Consider the following 18779-nt stretch of genomic DNA (forward strand, 5'->3'; position numbering starts at 1 on the left):
AAACCCAACCCGGATACAACCAAAGAAAAGAAGAAAGAAAGAAAGAAAAAAAAAAAAGAAAAAGAAAAAGAAAAAGAAAAAAAGAAAGAGAAATAGAAAGATAAAAAGAAAGAAAGAAAGAAAGAAAACAGAGACAGAGAGGGAAAAAGAAGAAGAAGGTTACTCACACTTCGCAAAAAAAGCATAACTCTCCGCATTATTCAACGCCGTCTGAGTATCAATATTCATAATCTCCTGATACCCATAAACCTCATTCCCCAGAACCCCCTTCGTATGGCCCAACTCATGCAACGCCGACGTCCTCTGATCCAACACCGTACAATCATCCGACGACGCCGGCAAATCATAGTACGCAGGACAGGTATTCACCTGGCCCCTTGTGCCATCCGTACTCGCATACCCGGTCGTGCTAAAGGACCCCGTCTGGCAATTGATGTTACCAGGGGAGCAGGAATAGGTGACGACGCCGCCGCCCGGCTGAGATGCTTCTTCGGCGATCTGTTCCAGGGCACCTGCTACTTTGTCCATGGAGCTGGAGTCAGTGGTTTTGAAGAAGGTTTCGAAGAGTGAGCTGGCGCTGTTGGAGCGTAGGCTGGAGGCCCCTGCTGCGGCCATCTTGCCGGCGCTTGTCACTGCGGCTGAGATGAGTTGCTGTTGGGAGTCGGTGCAGTCTGTGTATGTTGCGCGGGGTTTGAGAAGCCCTGCTCTGGTGGGGATGGTTAGGTATAATGGGAGGATGATGCTGAGGAGGTGCATTTTTGAAATCTGGAATATGGTAGTTTGAATTTGATGAAAAGGTTAATTGGAATGTTCTACGTGTAGTTTATGGTCTTTATATATTTTGGAAGAGTCTGATGGTCTGATAATGTAGAGTTTGGGTCGATACAAGGGTCCCTTTTGAGACGCGCCGTTGTGTTTCATGTTCAACCTTTTACTCAATCAGACGAGATTTGTTCCAGAACGTTACTTCATATGTGAAGGTATCTAGATTCCGTACGTCTTTTTTCAGGGCGACTGTCTCATCTATGTTTGGGATTAACTAAGGTTGCATTAGGGCTTCTATCACGAGTGATCGGCTGGAAGTGGAGGTATTCTAGAACGAGTGCCGAAGGGTGATCTGATGTATGAGCCATGTTCACTCGTCACTCCTGGATTAAACCCTAAGTACTACTTAGTCGCTTTCATACAATGGCAATGTGAACTTCAGGCCCCTGTCTAAGGCGTATATCCCCCCAGTCTTGTTGAGAAAATCTTCCGCCCATAACCAGTTTCAATTTTATGCCGAGAACTGAAGAGTTTCGAAGAAATTCAACATGAAACTACATTACATCGCCACCCTCGTAGTAAACTTACCGAGTCAAGATTTCTATATAACTACATTAATCAGATTGGTGGAATATCATCTGATTGCATTCCGGATCTGCTTGACATGGAGTGACTTGGTTAGCTAGCAGATATAGCTCATTTTATATCACCTCAATGGCACTGGACCAAAACACCATATAGCACCAAGGTCGTGCCTTGGACATGCGATCCCTAACATATTATACCAGCGAGACAGGCATCATTTCCATATGCTACTAGTCACTTAAACAAGTAGACATATTTCCATCGTTACTCCTAAGTTTGGTATTCATGCATACTATCATACATTGTTCCCTCGCCCAGCAAGTTTGACTCTTCTGAGTGGACTACTGACTGTCCCAAGTCATTGGCACCTTAGGATACTTACTCGCATCCAGTCCCAGATCTTTGTATACAGCATCATCCCCTGGCCAAATCTTAGCACATATTTCAACATAGAGCCTAGGGAACTCTTACCTTTCAATGACTCAACTCTCTCCTCGTTCTCGCCCTCCAACTTCTCCAGCTCTTCCCCAGGCTGGACCTCCTCAGACCGCTTGCCGTCAGACTCGGCAGTATCAGCCTTTCCAAGGTCATCTGTAGCTTCACCAATCATAAGGAACTGAGCGTTTGGATAGTCAATGAACTCAGGTGTCAATGGCACCCAGCGGTAATCCTGAAACTTTTCGCGGACACTACCCAGCAAAAGTCAGTCATGAGTCTAGGGACAATAGATGGTATGGAAAAGAGTAGTGGCAAACCTTTCTGGGTACTCAGGGTCTTTTGGGAGTTGCGCGAAGGAAGGGCCCGGATATTTCGGGTTCTTCGACTGCACAATCCAGCTACCGCGCGCGTGGAGGCCAAAGTCTTCCTGGAGAGGGCCAACTTCCCCGGGAATGGTCAAAATGTACGCCAAGTGCGATGCTCGCTTGGTGGATGTAATTGCATAGACGCCTTCGGCATATGGCTTGGCTTCGGGCACGGTGCGTTCGCCACGAGTCGAGGTTTCATATTTCTCACCGGCAATGAAGTTCTCCTGAAGCTCTTTCATCGTCTGTCCAGCCTTCTCGACGAAACCCATGTCTCTCTCCCTCCCGCTCGTTGGAAATTTCTTTTTAGGCAATAGCATCAGCCGACATTTCGCGCCAGCTTCTAAAGACCCCTGCATTTGATCCAGTGAGGCCCCTAAAGGAGTTGGACGTAGTACAATGAAACTTCGGGCAACATCGTCAACACTATGCGGTTCGGACACGTTAACTCGAGGTCGATAAAAGAAATAAATTACGCCTTTCTCGAGTATATTCGAAGGAACGGCTTCCTCTCTTTCCTGTGACTTTTGAACCCCGGATTCAACCTCATCAGCAGCAGGCTTCTCTTGCTCTACGCGTCGTTAGTATTATGCCACTCAAAGCGTGTACACGAGTCATTACCGTCAGCAGGTTTTTCCTGTTCAGTCTTTGATTCCCGCGATTCATCTTTGTCATTCCGTTGTTCTTCCTTGCTTTCTTCTACCTGTTCTTCTTTTGTCTCCACTGCTCGCTCTTCTTCAGGCTCTTCCTTCTTTCTCTCTGCTGGTTCCTCATCCTGCTGACCCTTCGCTTTCTCTGCTTGCTCCTTGATCGGCCGAACCTTCTCTCCCTCTGCTTCTTGTTCAATATGCTCCTCCTCCTCCTCCTCCTTTACTTGCTCTTCTACATCCTCCTTTCGCTCCTCCGCCTTCTGGTCTTCTTCCAGCGCAGGCTTCTGATCATCCTTTTTGCTCCTTTTCGGCTCGGGACCTTTATGCGCAGCTTCCTTACGCTTTGCGCCCGCTCCGCCCTTGCTCTTAGTGTCTGGGCCGGCTGATATGGCTTCCTTCGCCTTCTGAGCAGCTTGGCGTGTCGAAGTCCTAGTCGCGGCCATTGTGAGTGAAGTAATGATTCAATTTAAAGATGGAGGGGCCCAATTGAATGAGGAGATGTTAGGAATAAGAGATAATTGAAAGGTGACAAGCTACGAGGCGGGTCTCGACCCGAGAGATGTGACTTGTGGTCCCTCAGTGGGCAGCAGGCGATGAGGACCGTCTGACGTCATCTATGCCAACAGCCTTTTCCGGACTAGTGCGACATGAGCAAGTCAATAGTCACGTGACATCAGCGATTGAGATCTGGAGAGCAAGTAGTGATGTCAACGATTCTCATCATGGTCTTTTTCTCAATCTAGATCCATTTGCTCCGTTACAGTAGTCTCTTGATTGGAATCGGTACCATTCTCCCCGAGCGATGGAGACCTCGAGCAGAAACTCTCTGAGGATTCTAACTCACTGAGTCCGACGTCCGAAAGACCGCCTACCGGAGTTCCCAAAGCCTCGTTGGATTGCTTGGTTTCTCTGCGGAGCTTTCTCAACTTCAGATTGGGTCCCTCTTCGTACCGTCGATCTTGTGACATTCCAGGTCCCTGTTTTTGGAATATTTGGGAAACCCCAGTTGCAGTGCTGGACGGTTTCCTTTTCTTGCCTCGGCTATATCGTGATATCGGCTTGGTGATGCTATTGTCAGATTCACAATGTAGGCCATCCATTGAGTCCACCAGCTCGGTTTGCCAATACTCGGAATTGGATCCTGGAAGAAACAGAATAGTAGGCTTGGAAGACACCGGGGGAGGGTCCTCATCCGGCTCCTCAATAGCATATGGCTGTATCACAATAGGAGCGTTATGATCGGAGTTCTGAGTTAAAGGATCATCTGCTGGTGCATTGCTTGTATTTTGACTTTTTTGGGATGGTGTAGATTCTTGTTTATTATCTGACATTGTGGAAGCTCGGAATGGTCCAGAAGCAGTGTCGTAGATTCCAGACATCTCATCCATATCACGCTAGCCCAAGTCCAGGATAAGAACGTATTGAATAGGAAATATTGCAGTCATGCCAAATAAAGAAAGAAAAAGTACAGTACATAGATCGAGTTCACGATCTTGGGTTGACGTATGCATTTCATTCGAGAATATTCCGCAAAAGTGACTAATTGGAACTGAGGGACGTTACTGCCCTGAGTCGTACCTATGATGTGTGTTAGTGGAGAGGTGCCCACGGTTGTCCTTCAGCGGGGAGAGTCCGGGGGAATAGCGATGGGAGAGACCACATCTTCGAAGAGGGAATTGGTGAGATGGGCCCTAGAAAAGTTAGTATAAACATCTAGTTCATTTTCATAGAGCTCCAATGCGGAAATCGAGAGTTCTCATCGAATTGTCTCTAGTGTGAGAGGGTGCAAGTTGTAGTTCCATACGGGAAGGCAATTGATGTTCCCCTGGCAGCTTCTCACCGCCGGGGCCCATCATTGGCCCAACGGGATTCGCTTATTGGCTCTTCCGGCGGGAGACACAATAAGTCCACGTTTACCGCCTCATCGCTCTTAGTTTAGTTGTCCAGACTGTCCCCGAGTCCAGACGCTCCCCGACCTTACCTGCGTGATCCTCTGCCATTCTGCCTATTGCAGCAGTGGATGAGGTGGTCGCTTTTGTGATCTCTTTATATCTAGCGTGCGGAGCTTGCTTCTCTATGGTGCGGCTCCGGCCAACTCTCCTTCAAGATGCAGTCCTCCCCAAACATGCTCACTAAGGTATGTCCTCCTCTCCAATGCCCCCCCGGCAATCTGGCTCTGGAGTTTCAAGGGCAACTATTAAACATCATATCCCACACAGTTCGAGTCGAAGTCCTCTAGAGCGAAGGGAATCGCTTTCCATCCCAAGCGGTTAGTCCACGACTGAGTTCCCACGCGTCGCAATCAAGCACCGCTGACCCTGACGGAACCAGGCCATGGATCTTAGTATCGCTTCACTCGTCGACTATCCAACTATGGGATTATCGCATGGGAACCCTCATTGACCGTTTCGAAGAACACGATGGCCCCGTCCGAGGCATTGACTTCCATCCTACACAACCCCTCTTCGTGTCCGGAGGCGATGACTACAAGATCAAAGTTTGGAATTATCAAACGCGGAGATGCCTTTTCACACTCAATGGCCATCTTGATTATGTGCGCACAGTGTTCTTCCATCCCGAACTCCCTTGGATTCTTTCCGCGTCAGACGACCAGACAATCCGGATATGGAACTGGCAGAACAGGTCACTGAGTAAGTTGGGATCTGGCCACCTATTCCGAACAAAACTGACTTTAAGGGTTCAGTCTGTACGATGACGGGCCATAATCACTATGTGATGTGCGCGCAATTTCACCCAACCGAGGACTTGATTGCCTCTGCCTCCCTAGACCAGTCTGTCCGTATCTGGGACATCTCGGGCCTGCGGAAGAAGCATTCCGCGCCGACAACCATGTCGTTCGAAGACCAGATGGCTCGGGCCAACCCCAGTCAGGCAGACATGTTTGGAAACACCGATGCAGTTGTGAAGTTTGTCCTGGAGGGCCACGACCGAGGTGTCAACTGGGTGTCCTTCCACCCCACTCTGCCCCTTATCGTCTCCGCGGGTGACGACCGCCTGATCAAGTTATGGAGGATGAGTGGTATGTTATAACTAAGCGTGTTCTATGCGTAAACAAGGTCGCTAACATCTCACGATAGACACCAAAGCTTGGGAAGTCGATACATGTCGCGGTCATTTCCAGAATGCCTCAGCCTGTCTGTTCCACCCTCACCAAGATCTGATCCTCTCCGTCGGCGAAGATAAAACAATTAGAGCATGGGACTTGAATAAGAGAACCTCGGTGCAATCATTTAAGCGTGATCTGGATCGCTTCTGGGTTATTGCTGCTCATCCCGAAATCAATCTCTTTGCAGCGGGTCACGACACCGGTGTTATGGTTTTCAAGTTGGAGCGCGAGAGGCCAGCTTCTGCGGTTTACCAGAATCAGTTGTTCTATATTACCAAGGAGAAGCATGTCAAGTCATATGACTTCGCCAAGAATGTCGAATCCCCGCCGATGCTCTCCCTGCGTAAGCTGGGTGCTCCCTGGGTGCCTCCACGAACGGTCTCGTACAACCCCGCTGAGCGTGCCATCCTGGTTACTTCGCCAACAGATGGTGGCGTGTATGAGCTGATTCACCTCCCAAGGGATGCTACTGGTGCCGTGGAACCGACCGATGTAAAACGTGGCCAGGCTTCCTCTGCTGTCTTTGTCGCGCGCAACCGATTCGCTGTTTTCAACCAAACGAACCAGCAAGTGGATATCAAGGACTTGAGCAACTCCACTACGAAGACTATCAAGCCTCCTCCAGGTACAACCGATATCTACTTTGGTGGTACCGGGTGTCTACTCTTTGTCACTCCCACCACCGTCGTTCTTTTCGATATCCAACAAAAGAAGCAGTTGGCTGAGTTGGCTGTCAGCGGTGTCAAATACGTTGTCTGGTCCAACGATGGTCTTTATGCAGCTTTGCTCAGCAAACATAATGTGACGATTGTCACCAAATCCCTTGAGCAAGTAAGTAGCTTGCACGAGACGATTCGTATCAAGAGCGCCGCCTGGGATGATGCTGGCGTCCTTCTCTACTCCACCTTGAACCACGTCAAGTACTCTCTCCTGAATGGGTAAGTTTGTTCCTCTTTCTGCTGAAGTACGCATGCTGATTTTGTAACAGTGACAATGGCATCATTCGCACCCTCGACCAGACTGTTTATCTCGTCAAGGTCAAGGGCCGGAACGTCTACTGCTTGGACCGCAGTGCCAAGCCAAGAATCCTGGAAATTGATCCTACTGAGTACCGGTTCAAGCTGGCGCTGGTCAAGAGAAACTATGATGAGATGCTCCAGATCATCAAGACCTCCAGCCTTGTCGGTCAAAGCATCATCTCATACCTGCAGAAGAAGGGTTATCCAGAGATTGCGCTGCAGTTCGTGCAGGACCCCCAGACCCGTTTCGAACTCGCCCTGGAGTGCGGTAATCTTGACGTTGCCGTCGAGATGGCAAGAGAGTTGGACCGCCCCAATCTCTGGAGCAGACTCGGCACGGAAGCTTTGGCCCATGGCAATCACCAGGTAGTGGAGATGGCCTACCAAAAGCAGCGGAATTTCGACAAGCTTTCCTTCCTCTACTTGGCCACTGGTGACCAGGAGAAGCTTGGCCGAATGGCCAAGATTGCTGAACATCGTGGCGATTTCACTTCCCGGTTCCAGAACGCCATCTACCGTGGCGATGTTGAAGACAGAATTCAGATGTTTAAGGAGGTCGACCTTTGTGAGTCCTGAAATTAGCATCTTCATTATCGTGCCTCACTGACAGTCTGTAGATCCTCTGGCATACCTGACGGCAAAGACCCATGGGTTGACCGAAGAGGCGGAGTCCATCCTCGAGGCTTGTGGCCTCACGGAAGACCAGATCACTCTGCCCACTGGCGACGGGGCCCTGCAGGTTCCACAGCCCATCGTGCCAACTTTCAAGTCGAACTGGCCCGTCAAGGCTGCTGCCCATTCGTCGTTCGAGAAGGCCTTGCTCGGAGAGGTTGGCGTGGATGATGAATCTGCAGCTATTGGCTTTGAGGCTGAAGAAGAAGAGGAAGAGGCTGAGACCGCTGGCGAGCACCTTGAAGATGAGGATGAGGACGTTGCTGGATGGGACATGGGAGACGAAATCAATGTTGAGGAAGATGTTGACTTCGTCAATGTGGACAGCGCTGAGGCGGGTGCTGGCAGCACTGAGGCCGACCTTTGGGCTCGCAACTCCCCTCTTGCCGCTGACCACGTTGCCGCTGGCTCCTTCGACACCGCCATGCAGCTTCTCAACCGCCAGGTTGGCGCCGTAAACTTCGCGCCTCTCAAGCCACGTTTCTTGGAAGTATATAAGGCCTCCAAGACTTATCTCCCAGCGACTCCCAGCCTGCCGCCCCTGGTCAACTACGTTCGCCGGACTGTTGAGGAGACTGACTCGCGCAAGGTCCTCCCTGTTATCGCGAAGGATCTCGAGACCATTGCCAATGTAGATCTCCAGGAAGGCTACGCAGCGATGAGGTCCAACAAGCTCGAGGACGGTGTAAGAATCTTCAAGGATATCTTGCACTCTCTCCTCGTGAACACAGTGTCGTCAGAGGCCGAGGTTGAACAGGCGAAGAAGATTATCGAAACTGCTCGGGAATACATCCTTGCGATGTCGATCGAATTGGAACGCCGTTCTATTGGGACCGACACCCCAGAAAACCTCAAGAGAAGCCTCGAGCTTTCTGCTTACTTCACTATCCCCAAGCTGGAGGTTGCGCATCGCCAGCTGGCACTGATGGCAGCCATGAAGCTTGCCTTTGCCAACAAGAACTACTCCTCGGCTCTCAGCTTTGCCAACCGGATGTTGGCGAACGGTGGCTCCCCTAAGCTCCTTGATCAGGTAAGACAGATGACGAAGATTGTAATTTACACGGCGAGATGCTGACCAGTACCTAGGCAAGGAAGATCAAGGCTCAGTGCGAGCGCAGCCCGCAGGATAAGATTGACATCGAGTTCGACCAGTTTGCCGAGTTCGATATCTGCGCTGCTTCCCATACACCTATCTATAGCGGCTCCCCAAGCGTGTCAGATCCTTTCACCGGCGCTAAGTATCATGAACAGTATAAGGGCACAGTGTGTCGGATATCCGACGTGACCGAGATCGGTGCGCCGGCTAGTGGATTACGGTTGTACGTTCCAGGCCAACATTGAAGATGAAGGAGTCGGAATGATTCTCTGTCATGTAATTCTCTGTCTCCAATGTGAAACATATGAAGCGAATATTTTTACGTGAGAGGAAGTTTAGTGATAGGGTGGCGCCCATGGCCGGAGGAAAAGCCGCTTACTAGATGTATGGATTTGCTGTTTACACTAATTTCCCAGCGACGTTGTTTTATATTACCTTTACTTCTACTTTCGCAATGCAACTTCGAGATGTTCATGAAAAGAATGAAGAGTGATTCATGTATACATACACAGAGAGAAGAGAGTCGTCCCCATACCTGCCATATCGCAGTTGAGTAGAGAGATCATGCCAACAAGCTATCATACAAATCCGAACCCCATCTATACTCTAACAAATTCTATAGTAAAACCATATACCATCCATACCACCCATCAAATCAAGCAAATCATAAATCAATCACACCTCCCATCCTTCCACCCAGTCCTCCACCTCTCCTCCCAAAACCGACAATCAAACTCCTTCTTCCCCAACTTCCGATTCACCTCATTATGCGCCTCACACATCCACGTCCCGAAATCCGCCCTCCCCCCTAACCGCGGCTCATTACGCCCACTAGGCTCCGCCATCCAGTTCCGGAAATCATCCGCACACACCCAGCAGGGGTACAAGCGCGAGAAGATCTTCAGGAACGTCCGCATCTCGCCCTGTTGTTCCTGCGACGCTTGCACGGGATACGATGCCGTCAGGGAATGGAGGAATGTCCATGTTGAACGACCCAGGGCTTCCACGTCTGGGGGACAGTCGTCTCGCGGTTGGGGTTGGGTAGTAGTTGACTCGGAGGTTGGTTTTGTGGCGGTTGTTGTTGTTGAGGCCGCGCCTTGGGCTTTGGCTTGTTTGGTTAGGTTGCGCCAGGATGCGGCGGAGGTGCAGAGGCGGCATCTATTTTTTTAGTTGTTAGTTGTTTTTGGGGTTCTTTGGTTTTGAAATAGAATAGGGTGTTTGGAGGGTTATGTAGATATGGAGGGGGAGTTGTCGAAGACGTACGGTTTCCCATCTTTATCGAGAATGACCCCGTTGGGCAGTTTCGTCATTCCATTCGCATCTTTGGACTCCTCTGTTGATGAGCTTGCGGCTGCGGGGGTTCGGTGGGGGAATAGGTTCTTTGGTAGGCCGGGTTGTGATTCCGAGGCTGACATTGTGGTATTTCTTTTACTCTTCACGAGAGTGTCAACCGTCGGTCAATCGATTAGTATCTGTGATGCTGTTCGGAGGTGCTCGGTATACCGCGGTGATTGTGCGCAGTGGTTGACGGGAAATGATCAGGTTCGTAGGGAAAGGGAGGTCAATTCATGGGATATATGTACAAAGAGATCAAAGATAAGTATCCTCCCACCGGGTTATATTTCAGAGACTTTCCCTTTTTCTGCTTCGTTCTTTTCCCTTCTGGTTGTTCTACAGGAACCCAAAAGTAAGCATAAATTTAGTGCTTTGTCATCCGTTTCTTTTTCCCGGGTTTCCACTGCCGGTGCCTGGCCTGGAATGTCCCGCCGTCCTTCGACGATGGAGGTAACTTATTTGGTTGGTTGTGTACGGTTATCTTCTATATACGGATAATATCTGTTCGAGTCAATTCGTTGTTACAAGTTCGATTTCTTGATTTAACGTTATCGATAAACCAATCGCTGCACCAGCCGATCGTTCGGAATTGGCGTCGCGTCGCGAATTGCCCGCGTTCGACTCGGAAGTCACGAATTAAATCCACCCCGGAAGAGCTTAAGAAGGGCAAGCGAGTGAAAGAGACAAGATGGTGCCTCGACGTCGTGTAGTATCCGATTCCGAGTCCGAGTTTGATGAGCCCGTAGCTCCTTCGGTCCCTTCCGATGATGCGCTCGAAAAGGCTCTACGCGATACTGTCGCGAAGGTTTACAAATCGGGCAATATGGAGGAATTAACGGTTAAGCGGGTGCGCACGGCTGCAGAGAAAGCCCTCGGGGTTGACGAGGGCTTTTTTAAAGGGAGCAGCACTTGGAAGTCAAAAAGTGATCAGATCATTAAGGATGAAGTGGTATGTTCTGGGAACGTTTTGCTATTGGGGTTGTGGTTGTACAATTGAGTTAGTCGTTTATCTAACTACTACGGGTCCATAGGAGGTACAAGATAAGCGGGCACAAGAACCGGAATCGGATGAAGAGCCAGAGGAGCCTACTCCTCCCGCACAGAAGGCTTCTTCCGCTAAAAGGACAAAACTCGACAAAGTTGAGACATCGCGGAAGCGACGGAAAACGAGTACACCAGAATCGGAAGACCAGAGTGAAGCCAGCGCCTCACTAGACGATGCGAGTGAGGAGGAAGTGAAAAGGCCCGCTAAAAAACAATCAAAACCTACCCTCGGAAAGAGTTCCAAACCGAAGCCTTCGAGAGAACAAGTATCGGATGACTCGGAGGATATAGAGGACCAGAAGGATGATGTCCGACCATCGGAAGAGGTTGAGGAACCAAAGAATGACCGCGGAGAGGACTCGGAGAGTGAGATGTCAGTGGTCATTGACGAAGAGCCTAAGCCGACTCGAAATCGACAAAAAAGCGCCGGTACCGAGGGTTCAACACACAAAGGAAAGAAGAAGACGACCACATCTAAAGGGAAGGACGCGGATCTTGACCCAGACCAAAGGAAGATAAAGGAGTTGCAAGATTTGCTGGTCAAATGCGGCATCAGGAAACTTTGGTGGCGACTGCTGGCTCCATATGAGACATCTAAAGAGAAGATCGGGCACCTTGAGGGAATGCTCAGGGAGGCAGGAATGACCGGGCCATTGAAGGGAAAGGAAGCAGAAAGGAAAGCCTTGAAAATCAGAGAAAGGCGCGAGCTTCAAGCTGACGTCGTCTCGTGTCAAGAGGAGGTAAAGCTATACGGTAAAGACGGTGCCGACGAGAGCGACAGCGGACGGCCAGGGCGGCGTTTAAACCGAGGCCGCAAACATCTTGCCTTCCTAGAAGATGACGGCGAGGAGACGGATTGATGGTTGTGGAGCATATTTAGCAGCTTCTGCCTGGAGCAGTTGATTGCCGTGTAATAATTTCTCGAGTTCTTGCTGTATCAATGCCTTCATGGAATAAAGACTAGCATCCACAGTTATGATCATTGCGATTGTCCGTCATTTTCCGGTCTTTGTCCCTCCCATACGTTGCGCGACTAAGCTGAAGACCGCGACCGAGGAGATAAAGAGAACGAGGTTATAGAACTGCATGGATCGTAATTAGTATGCCGACTCAATGTCCGTTTGTGGAGTTATCGATCGCTCACAGCAGTCCTGGAGTATTCGTTCTCCTCTGCCTCTGTTCTGGCCTCGACGAATAACCGCCGTAGATTAGGAAGGTTTGCCTGATAAGAGCGTTAACGAGCTTGAATTGGATCTGGACATATACTAATTCAAAAATTCTTACCATGCGGTCGACGTGTACAATGCCAAGTGATCTTGTTTGGAGTAACTGCGAAATGGTGGTGGTAATTAAGCTCCGCGGCCTTAAATGCTAAAAAGGCAGAGCCGCGTTTTGTGGACAACTTTTGGGTCCAGACACATGATGAGACCCTTTCCTTAATCCACTTACTTCCACCTCATCTTCTCCGCTCTCCCTCAACTGCGCCCATTCCCTCCCCCTTTTCCTTCATAACCTGGGCATTTGGGGATGACGCTTTGATTCTACCGTGATCTTCCCAGTCATTTGAAACGCCATATCCCCGACCCACCGACGGTATCCCTGAATCTCTCGCCGCCGCCAAATTCCCCGCAGTGGTCCGCAAGGACACTCTTGCATACCTAATTCCGGCTTCTTTCCTCGCTGCGGAGCTCGATTTCATTCACGATGGCTATGAGCAGGATACGCGGCGCCTTTGCGGTGCCTAGAAAAGGAGAAACATTCGAATTGCGAGCTGGTCTTGTGTATGCACTCCGAACTTCTGCAATTACGCGTTCCTGCGAGTGTCACTAACCAGAACTACAGATCTCAATATGCCTACGAACGGTATGTCTCCGGTTGACTTTTGATGATCTAGCACCTATACCGAGTTCAATGGGGATGTCTGACCCGATCACAGAAAGGAGGCTATCCAGAAAACCATCATGGCTATGACCTTAGGAAAAGATGTCTCCGCCCTTTTCCCCGATGTCCTGAAGAATATTGCGACGAGCGATCTCGAACAGAAGAAATTAGTATACCTGTATCTGATGTGGGTGGCCCATGACTGTTTCGATTGTCGCTCTGCATGCTGATCTTCGATGCGCGGCAATCAGGAATTACGCCAAATCTCACCCGGACCTCTGTATTCTTGCCGTGAATACTTTCGTTCAAGACTCCGAAGACCCTAATCCTCTGATCAGAGCGCTCGCAATCCGAACGATGGGATGTATTCGAGTGGACAAGATGGTCGACTACATGGAAGAGCCCCTCCGGAAGACTCTCAGGGATGAGTCGCCCTATGTCCGCAAGACAGCTGCGATCTGTGTAGCCAAGCTTTTCGATCTCAACCCGGGGTTGTGTATGGAGAATGGTTTCCTGGAAATGCTTCAGGAGATGATTGGAGACCCCAACCCTATGGTGGTTGCGAACTCGGTGACAGCGCTCTCGGAGATCCACCACGCCGCGCCGGAAACCAACGCGCTCCAGGTCACGACCAATACACTACGCAAGCTGTTGATGGCGTTGAACGAGTGCACAGAATGGGGTCGAGTTACGATTCTCACAACGCTGGCAGAGTACCGGACTTCTGAGGTCACCGAATCAGAACATATCTGTGAGCGCGTGGCTCCTCAATTTCAGCATGCGAATCCCAGTGTTGTGTTGGCCGCCGTCAAGGTCGTCTTTTTGCACATGAAGAATGTCAAGGAAGAACTCTCCAAGAACTATCTGAAAAAGATGGCTCCTCCCTTAGGTAATTTAGCCCTCTTGAACCCAGCCATGGAGACGATCTAATCATGATGGTTCATTTCTAGTGACTCTTGTCTCGTCCGCCCCCGAAGTACAATATGTAGCTCTGAGAAATATTGACCTGTTACTGCAAAAACAGCCTGACATTTTGAACAAAGAGCTTCGTGTGTTCTTTTGCAAGTACAACGACCCGCCCTATGTTAAGTTCCAGAAGCTTGAGATCATGGTTCGCATTGCCAACGACCGCAATGTCGACCAGCTTCTAGCAGAACTTAAGGAATACGCCCTGGAAGTGGACATGGACTTTGTGCGGCGCGCTGTCAAGGCTATCGGTCAGGTGGCCATCAAGATCGAGAGCGCCAGCGAGAAGTGCGTTAACACCTTGTTGGACTTGATCAACACGAAGGTCAACTACGTAGTGCAGGAGGCTATTGTGGTGATCAAGGACATCTTCCGGAAGTACCCTGGCTACGAAGGCATCATTCCGACTCTTTGCAAGTGCATCGATGAGCTCGATGAGCCCAACGCCCGAGCCGCGCTCATCTGGATCGTGGGGGAATATGCGGAGAAGATCAACAATGCTGGAGATATTCTCGCCGGATTCGTGGAAGGGTTCAATGAAGAGTTCTCGCAAACGCAGCTGCAGATCCTCACAGCCGTTGTTAAACTCTTCGTAAAGCGGCCTGAAAAGGCCCAGGGACTGGTGCAGAAGGTCCTGCAGGCCGCTACGGCGGAGAACGACAACCCTGACGTTCGTGACCGGGCCTATGTATACTGGCGGTTGCTCTCCAACACGAGCGACCCTGGTGCCACCAAGAACATTATGCTCTCTGAAAAGCCGCCGATCGTGACTACCATCCACTCTCTACCACCCGCCCTTCTCGACCAACTCATCACCGAACTTTCTACCCTCGCCTCTGTATACCACAAGCCACCAGAGCAATTCGTGGGTCAGGGCAGATTTGGTGCCGACGCCGTTCAAAGAGCCGCCATCGAGTATGTACCCCTGTTAGCTGGACTTTACTTTTGCTCTCTTCGCTAATTATTCTTCTCTAGGGAACAAATCCAAAATGCACGTGAGAACCCATTGGCTGCGGCTGCAGCCGCGGCGGCAGTTACTGGCAAGGCTCCGCCGGCTCAGAGCCAGAACAACGTTGAAAATCTTCTGGACATCGATTTCGACGGGGGTGCACCAGCATCCGCTCAGAAGGAACCCAGCGGCGGCATGTCCGGCCTTGAAGGCCTTGCCGGCACACCTGTCCGGGTAGAGTCTCCTGCGGCTGGTGCTCCGGCGGGCAGCAATAATCTGGATGATCTCCTGGGCGTGTTTGGCGATGGTGGGGGTGCTGCTGCCCCGGCCCCAGCCCCCAATGGTGGCAATGCTAGCGCAGACCTCATGAATGGATTCGCCGGGCTGGATCTATCATCGAACACCACATCACCACCCCCGGGAGGAAGCCAGCCCAAGAAGACCAACGAGGATATCTTGTCGCTGTTTTAGATCCAGCGTCGATGTATGGGTGGGATCCAATATGTATAGCCGAAGACAGGTCAGCGTGGAGGTGCTTTAAAAGATGACTTAATCCTTGCATTCGGTATAGATTTCCACGGTCTTCATTGTTTGATTTCGCCAGCAATATTCGCTATAACATTCTCATTTTTCTTATTCTTCTTCACTTGTGATTACTTGTATATCCTGAGCATCCTTTTTCTTCAATATTCTACGTCAACTTCTCATCAATGCTAGGAACGAAATCTAGACACATTATTCCCTCCCGTATTGTGACCATTGAAACTATAACCCATAAGTAGCAAGATGGACGACACAGACAGACAAACAAACAGAGACAGATCCCGAGTCGGCCGACGGAGTCCAGTTAGACTCGGCTCCCCGTCCCCTCGGAAACTTTTTTCGAATGCCGAAAACACAATCAATCCCGCAATTAGTAAACATTTAGTAGTACCGTTGTCTCCAATTTTTTTTACTTCTTTTTCTTCCGTTTCTTCCCTCATAGTGGAGCCGTTGGGGTTGGAGTCAGTGGAGGGTCTCCATTGCATAGAATTGATTTGCTAGTATGGGAACACTTAGGTAACTGGGTTTTTTGTAGTCATGTGTAATACTAATGGCGTGATAATGGTGATCTGATGTATGTATCTACGTTGAGCTATCTTGAATCCAAGCTACAGAGAATTCTTTGGATCTGATAATAAGGATTTGAATCTGCCGTCTCGGCGCATTAGTGCCGATCATAGACGAGACCACCGAGAATTAGCCGTCCTTATCTACAAATAAAAAAAAAAAAAAAAAAAGAGACAGAGAGAGAGAAATAAAGTATACTACAAGACAAACACCTCACCAATCTCTCCAATCAGGACATCGTACCTGACTCGCCCAGAAAGCAAACTTAGAATATTCCAGTTTCACCCTTCACTACGAATCAAAGCCGACTCTCGTCCCGTCTACATCAGGTTTCGCCGTCAATACGTACATACATACATACAAGTCAGAAGTGGAGACCATAACTTCAAGACCCGCTATATCCGTAGAAACCCATGGATTGTCCGGAGCAGATCCGTAGAGCCCGTCAAGGTGAGTATAAATGATCCTATGGGACCGGTTCCAGATTGGCTGGTCTTTTCTAAATACTAATCCCCAGAATAGCACCACCAAGACAACATGGCACAGGCAGACTACAAGTTTGAAGGATGGATGGGCCTGGCGCCCGAGTCGGCGGATGGAAAGATGGTTTGGCAGGAGTTTGAGCCGAAGGAATGGGAAGAGACCGATGTCGATATCAAGGTTACCCATTGTGGTGTATGCGGATCGGACTTGCATACTCTTCGCAGCGGCTGGGTATGTTAGGTTTCTTTTTCATATGCTCACCGGAATATTACGAAGGATAGAGGAATCAAAATGGCTAACACTTAGTGCAGGGTCCTACCAAATATCCCTGCTGCGTTGGCCATGAGATCGTCGGTATTGCCGTCCGTGTAGGCTCGAAAGTCGTCGGCGATATCAAAGTCGGAGATCGTGTCGGCGTCGGTGCCCAGAGTGACTCGTGTCTGGGCCGTCTAGGTGATTGCCCCGAATGCGCCATGGGCTGGGAGCAATACTGCTCTCATAAGATCGTCGGCACTTACAATGGCATCCATCTCAACGGCGGCAAATCCTACGGTGGATACTCGCTGTACAACCGTACCCCGTCCAACTTTGTCATCAAGATCCCTGATTCCATTCCCTCGGCGGAGGCAGCCCCCATGCTGTGCGGTGGTGTCACCGTCTACAGCCCCTTGAAGCACAATGGCTGCGGGCCCGGTAAGCGCGTTGGAATCATCGGCGTCGGCGGACTCGGTCACTTCGGTGTTCTATTCGCGAAGGCCATGGGCGCAGACAAGGTCGTCGCTATCTCGCGCAAGGCTAGCAAGAGTGCCGATTCGCTTAAGATGGGTGCGGATACTTACATCGCCACTGACGATGAACCGGAATGGGCTACTAAATATGCTCGTTCCTTGGACCTTATTGTCTGCACGGTTTCTTCTTCGAGGGTAAGCTTTTTCACTTTTTTATCTCACAAAGTCTGAGAGTCCCCTTTTGGCATTTATTCACGAGGCTAAATGTCTAATTTAGATGCCCATGACGGAGTATTTGGGTCTTCTGGCTACCAACGGCAGTCTGGTTCAGGTCGGTCTTCCTGAGGATGGGACTCTTTTCGCGAACGTGCGTAACCTTATCCGTCGGGTTAAGGTTGAGAGCTCCTTTATCGGATCTCCCCGTGAGATTCGGGAGATGTTCGAGCTTGTGGCGGAGAAGGGTGTGAAGCCTTGGATTGAGGAGATTCCTATGAAGGATGCCAATACCGCTATCGTGGATATGCACGCGGGTAAGGCGCGCTACCGCTATGTGCTCGTTAACGAGCAGCAGTAATGTGTTTCAAAGGGGGAGTTGGCTTCGATTTGTATATGGGTTGATAGACTTGGAGTATGTGGTTTAGACAGGTACCAATGGGATATGTGATAGACGATACGCTCGCTATTGGCGATGCACGACCGACGCTGACTCCGTGCGGAGCATTAATTTTAAAGTCGAATGCCTTCATTGTTTCTTTGGTAGATGTAGAAGCAGTTATTATTCACACTACTAGACTTTCCTTGCTCATAGATGTAGTCAGAGTATAAAGACACAAAATTATTATATATTACTAGTACGGTAGTATCTGACAAATAAGAAACTCTTGCGCCATCCAACCTGTAACTTTTCTGTTTTTCTCGTAAGCAGCAGAGGTTGGGGGGATCAAATGTCAGACGATAATCAACGATCAAGCAAATCAAACAGCGATATTATAACTTATCGAACCGTTGCTCTTTTGGTATCTTAGATGGCCGATCAGCTACCCTATCCTGGGGCGGATAGGTCTAAAGCAGGATCATCACACCCATGACTGCGGCCAAGAGACCGACAGTAGGCTTGACGGCCCGAGCAGCACCAGTGAGAGGTGGCTGGGAGGGCTGAGCTGGGGAAACGCCAGTAGGTGCCACCGGGGTCTCACCAGGGGTGGTAGGCTGAACAGGGGAAACACCAGTAGGCGCCACCGGGGTCTCGCCAGGGGTGGTAGGCTGGACAGGAGAAACACCAGTGGGCTGGACGGGAGTCTCGCCCGGAACAGAAGGCTGGACAGGAGAAACACCAGTGGGCTGGACAGGAGTCTCACCCGGAACAGAAGGCTGGACAGGAGAAACACCAGTGGGCTGGGCAGGAGTCTCGCCTGGAGCCGAAGGCTGCTCAGGGGAGACACCAGTGGGCTGGGCAGGAGCCGGGGTCTCTCCGGGGATGGAAGGCTGAGTAGGGGTTTCACCCGGAACGGAAGGCTGAGCAGGAGTCTCTCCCGGAGCAGTAGGCTGAGCCGGGGTTTCACCAGG

The 18779-nt window shown here is 50.2% G+C and overlaps 7 protein-coding genes across 7 annotated transcripts in view; 4 read left to right on the top strand and 3 right to left on the bottom strand.

Annotated features, from left to right (window-relative positions):
• Positions 1–1691: 1691 nt before the first annotated feature.
• On the bottom strand, positions 1692–4134 carry BDV27DRAFT_148561 (uncharacterized protein; the record flags this gene model as incomplete). Its single annotated transcript, XM_032070933.1, has 5 exons — positions 1692–1771; positions 1822–2039; positions 2106–2724; positions 2775–3232; positions 3644–4134. The coding sequence occupies 5 exons, from the start codon at positions 4132–4134 to the stop codon at positions 1692–1694; spliced, it is 1866 nt and encodes a 621-aa protein (XP_031923648.1).
• A 613-nt stretch (positions 4135–4747) lies between these two features.
• BDV27DRAFT_38782 (coatomer subunit alpha) lies at positions 4748–9206 on the top strand. Its single transcript, XM_032076502.1, has 8 exons — positions 4748–4940; positions 5023–5072; positions 5135–5454; positions 5508–5843; positions 5902–6868; positions 6919–7514; positions 7567–8651; positions 8708–9206. The coding sequence occupies exons 1-8, from the start codon at positions 4911–4913 to the stop codon at positions 8960–8962; spliced, it is 3639 nt and encodes a 1212-aa protein (XP_031923649.1). The 5' UTR covers positions 4748–4910; the 3' UTR covers positions 8963–9206.
• A 10-nt stretch (positions 9207–9216) lies between these two features.
• BDV27DRAFT_134277 (flavin-linked sulfhydryl oxidase) lies at positions 9217–10390 on the bottom strand (the record flags this gene model as incomplete). The annotated part of the gene is made up of 2 exons (XM_032068269.1): positions 9981–10390; positions 9217–9875 (listed from the first exon to the last, which is right to left on the bottom strand). Coding segments are annotated over exons 1-2 (635 nt in total), but the record flags the coding sequence as incomplete, so codon positions are not given.
• A 350-nt stretch (positions 10391–10740) lies between these two features.
• BDV27DRAFT_148564 (putative transcriptional regulator) lies at positions 10741–11956 on the top strand (the record flags this gene model as incomplete). The annotated part of the gene is made up of 2 exons (XM_032070934.1): positions 10741–11001; positions 11084–11956. 2 exons carry the CDS (start codon positions 10741–10743, stop codon positions 11954–11956), a joined length of 1134 nt encoding a protein of 377 aa, XP_031923651.1.
• Positions 11957–12452: 496 nt separating this feature from the next.
• Positions 12453–15638, top strand: BDV27DRAFT_134280 (putative AP-1 adaptor complex subunit beta). Its single transcript, XM_032068270.1, has 6 exons — positions 12453–12877; positions 12939–12959; positions 13033–13164; positions 13229–13866; positions 13928–14858; positions 14919–15638. The coding sequence occupies exons 1-6, from the start codon at positions 12801–12803 to the stop codon at positions 15361–15363; spliced, it is 2244 nt and encodes a 747-aa protein (XP_031923652.1). The 5' UTR covers positions 12453–12800; the 3' UTR covers positions 15364–15638.
• A 901-nt stretch (positions 15639–16539) lies between these two features.
• Positions 16540–17787, top strand: BDV27DRAFT_161528 (NAD(P)-dependent alcohol dehydrogenase; the record flags this gene model as incomplete). Its single annotated transcript, XM_032073237.1, has 3 exons — positions 16540–16716; positions 16797–17408; positions 17491–17787. 3 exons carry the CDS (start codon positions 16540–16542, stop codon positions 17785–17787), a joined length of 1086 nt encoding a protein of 361 aa, XP_031923653.1.
• A 286-nt stretch (positions 17788–18073) lies between these two features.
• Positions 18074–18779, bottom strand: part of cspA (putative cell surface protein) — a 2889-nt gene continuing 2183 nt past the window's right edge. Inside the window, exon 3 of the mRNA XM_032076503.1 lies at positions 18074–18779. This exon is cut by the window's right edge and continues 1 nt beyond it. Coding sequence (XP_031923654.1) covers positions 18772–18779 — 8 coding nt within the window. The 3' untranslated portion in view covers positions 18074–18771.

This window comes from Aspergillus caelatus, assembly GCF_009193585.1.
Source record: "Aspergillus caelatus strain CBS 763.97 unplaced genomic scaffold BDV27scaffold_206, whole genome shotgun sequence".
NCBI lineage: Eukaryota > Fungi > Ascomycota > Eurotiomycetes > Eurotiales > Aspergillaceae > Aspergillus > Aspergillus caelatus.